Source organism: Platalea leucorodia (assembly GCF_965183815.1).
Source record: "Platalea leucorodia genome assembly, chromosome: Z".
NCBI classification, from domain to species: Eukaryota; Metazoa; Chordata; class Aves; order Pelecaniformes; family Threskiornithidae; genus Platalea; species Platalea leucorodia.
In genome coordinates this window covers 12,546,006-12,547,564 of record NC_138858.1, presented here as the reverse complement: position 1 = coordinate 12,547,564, position 1,559 = coordinate 12,546,006, and the positions used below count along the sequence as shown (strand labels likewise).

Below are 1,559 nucleotides of genomic sequence, written 5' to 3'. Positions count from 1 at the left end.
CCCCCCCACCAGATCCCCGTCCAGCAGAATCCATGCTTTAGAAAACAAGAGCAGTCAGAAACCGAGCAACTGGCTTTTGCCTTGTGATATACAATCCCATGTTCCAAGATACTGGCACTTGTGGGGTTTTTTTTTGCTTCTTTCCAAAGGTGGTCCAAGCTCCTCGGTGAAACATAGCTGCAGGACACGAGGACCAGAGGGAGACTGGGGAAACCAGGCTCCTGGAGGTCTTCTCAGGCCAGGCTGAAGGACAAGTTCCGTCTTGCCCCAAGTCTCCGCACCACACGGCGAAAGGCTTTCCCTGCTGTTATCTTTTTTTTTTTTTTCCCACCTGGCACTCACATGCCAATATTGCTGTAATATTCTTCCAAGAAATCACGTTGCAACGGCCATCCTTCAGCGGCTACAGGAAGCAAAATACAACGCAAAGAGCTCTCTTCATCTCCCGGTGTCGGCGAAGTCTCTCGTTCCAAATCCACAAAGCCAAGGTCTTCCCCCGCTTTCCAGCACACCGTGTCCCAGGGGAGCTCACGTCTCCGGGCAGAATAGCTTCGTCAGCAGGTTCAGGATCTTCTGCCGCAGGTCCCACTTGTCGCCGATCCTGCGCAGCTGCAGGGCGCACTCCGCCGCCACCTCCCGCTCTGCAGGGCAGAGGCACGGCCGTCAGCCCCCCGCACCGCCGACTGCCCACCCAGATCTGTTTGTTACACATTTTAATGACATCTTGACAATACCGTACATCTATTTTCCGGGGCTTTTTTTCCCCTCAATATTAACACCACCCCCCCATTCCCACCCCCACCCCCCCACACACACACACTGCGAGCAGCGGCTGCACCCCATCGCGTTCACACGGGCGGCCGCAGCCGCATCCTTCCGCCGGCGGCGGGCGCTGGCCCCGCTCCGGGTGCTGGAGCCGGGTCGGCGGGGGCAGCGACCCGGGCGGAGAAGCGTCTGTCCCGTTTCCCCCGCCTCCCTCACCCCGCTCCCTTCACCCTCCGGTACCTGCGGGAGCGGCGGTCGGCGCGGTCTTGCGCAGGGTCCTGCCGGGCATCATCGCGGCAGCGGGGCACGGCAGGGCAGGGCAGGGCAGGGCACGGCACGGCGCGGCACGGCACGGCACGGCAACAGAGTGAGGGCGAGCGGGAGGCAGCGCGGCCTTAAAAGCGGCGGGGCTTTCCCCGCGGCGTGACGTGGGGAACCGCGCGGGAATCCCGCCCCCCCGGCGGGCGTGCCGGAGCGCGTCCCGGGCGGCGTGGGGCCGCGGCAGGGCCCCCGCTGGGCACCGCGCCCCCGGGCAGCGCCTCCGCTGCGGGATGACAAGGAACGGAGGGATGGGGTGTGCTGGAAGAGGAGATGGAGGGACGGGGCGTGCCTGGGGGAGAAGGAGGGGGGGGTGCTTAGGTAAGAGGAGATGGAGGTGTGGGGTGGGCTCGGGGTGGGCCAGGAGAGGTGGAGGGATGGGGTTTGCATCCTCTGGGCAAGAAAAGGCAGAGGGGTGTGGTGAGCTTGCGCTAGGCAAGGAGAGATGGGAGGGTGGTCTGTGCTTGCGCTGGTCC

General features: G+C 63.8%; 1 protein-coding gene across 2 annotated transcripts; it reads right to left on the bottom strand.

The window, feature by feature from the left end:
- Positions 1–307: 307 nt before the first annotated feature.
- On the bottom strand, positions 308–1,192 carry PMAIP1 (phorbol-12-myristate-13-acetate-induced protein 1). 2 transcript variants are annotated; one of them, XM_082336811.1, is made up of 2 exons: positions 1,006–1,170; positions 308–641 (listed from the first exon to the last, which is right to left on the bottom strand). In XM_082336811.1, the coding sequence occupies exons 1-2, from the start codon at positions 1,055–1,057 to the stop codon at positions 529–531; spliced, it is 165 nt and encodes a 54-aa protein (XP_082192937.1). In that variant the 5' UTR covers positions 1,058–1,170; the 3' UTR covers positions 308–528. The 2 variants fall into 2 exon arrangements, 1 of the variants encoding a protein (XP_082192937.1); XR_014230726.1 differs by having other exon boundaries at positions 597–697; positions 1,006–1,192.
- Between the last annotated feature and the right edge of the window lie 367 nt (positions 1,193–1,559).

Coding starts and splice junctions, on each gene's coding strand:
- PMAIP1 (XM_082336811.1), bottom strand. CDS start 1,057: ATGATGCCCGGCAGGACCCTGCGCAAGACCGCGCCGACCGCCGCTCCC. Junction 642..1,005: donor GCCGACCGCCGCTCCCGCAG/GTACCGGAGGGT, acceptor TCTGCCCTGCAG/AGCGGGAGGTGGCGGCGGAG.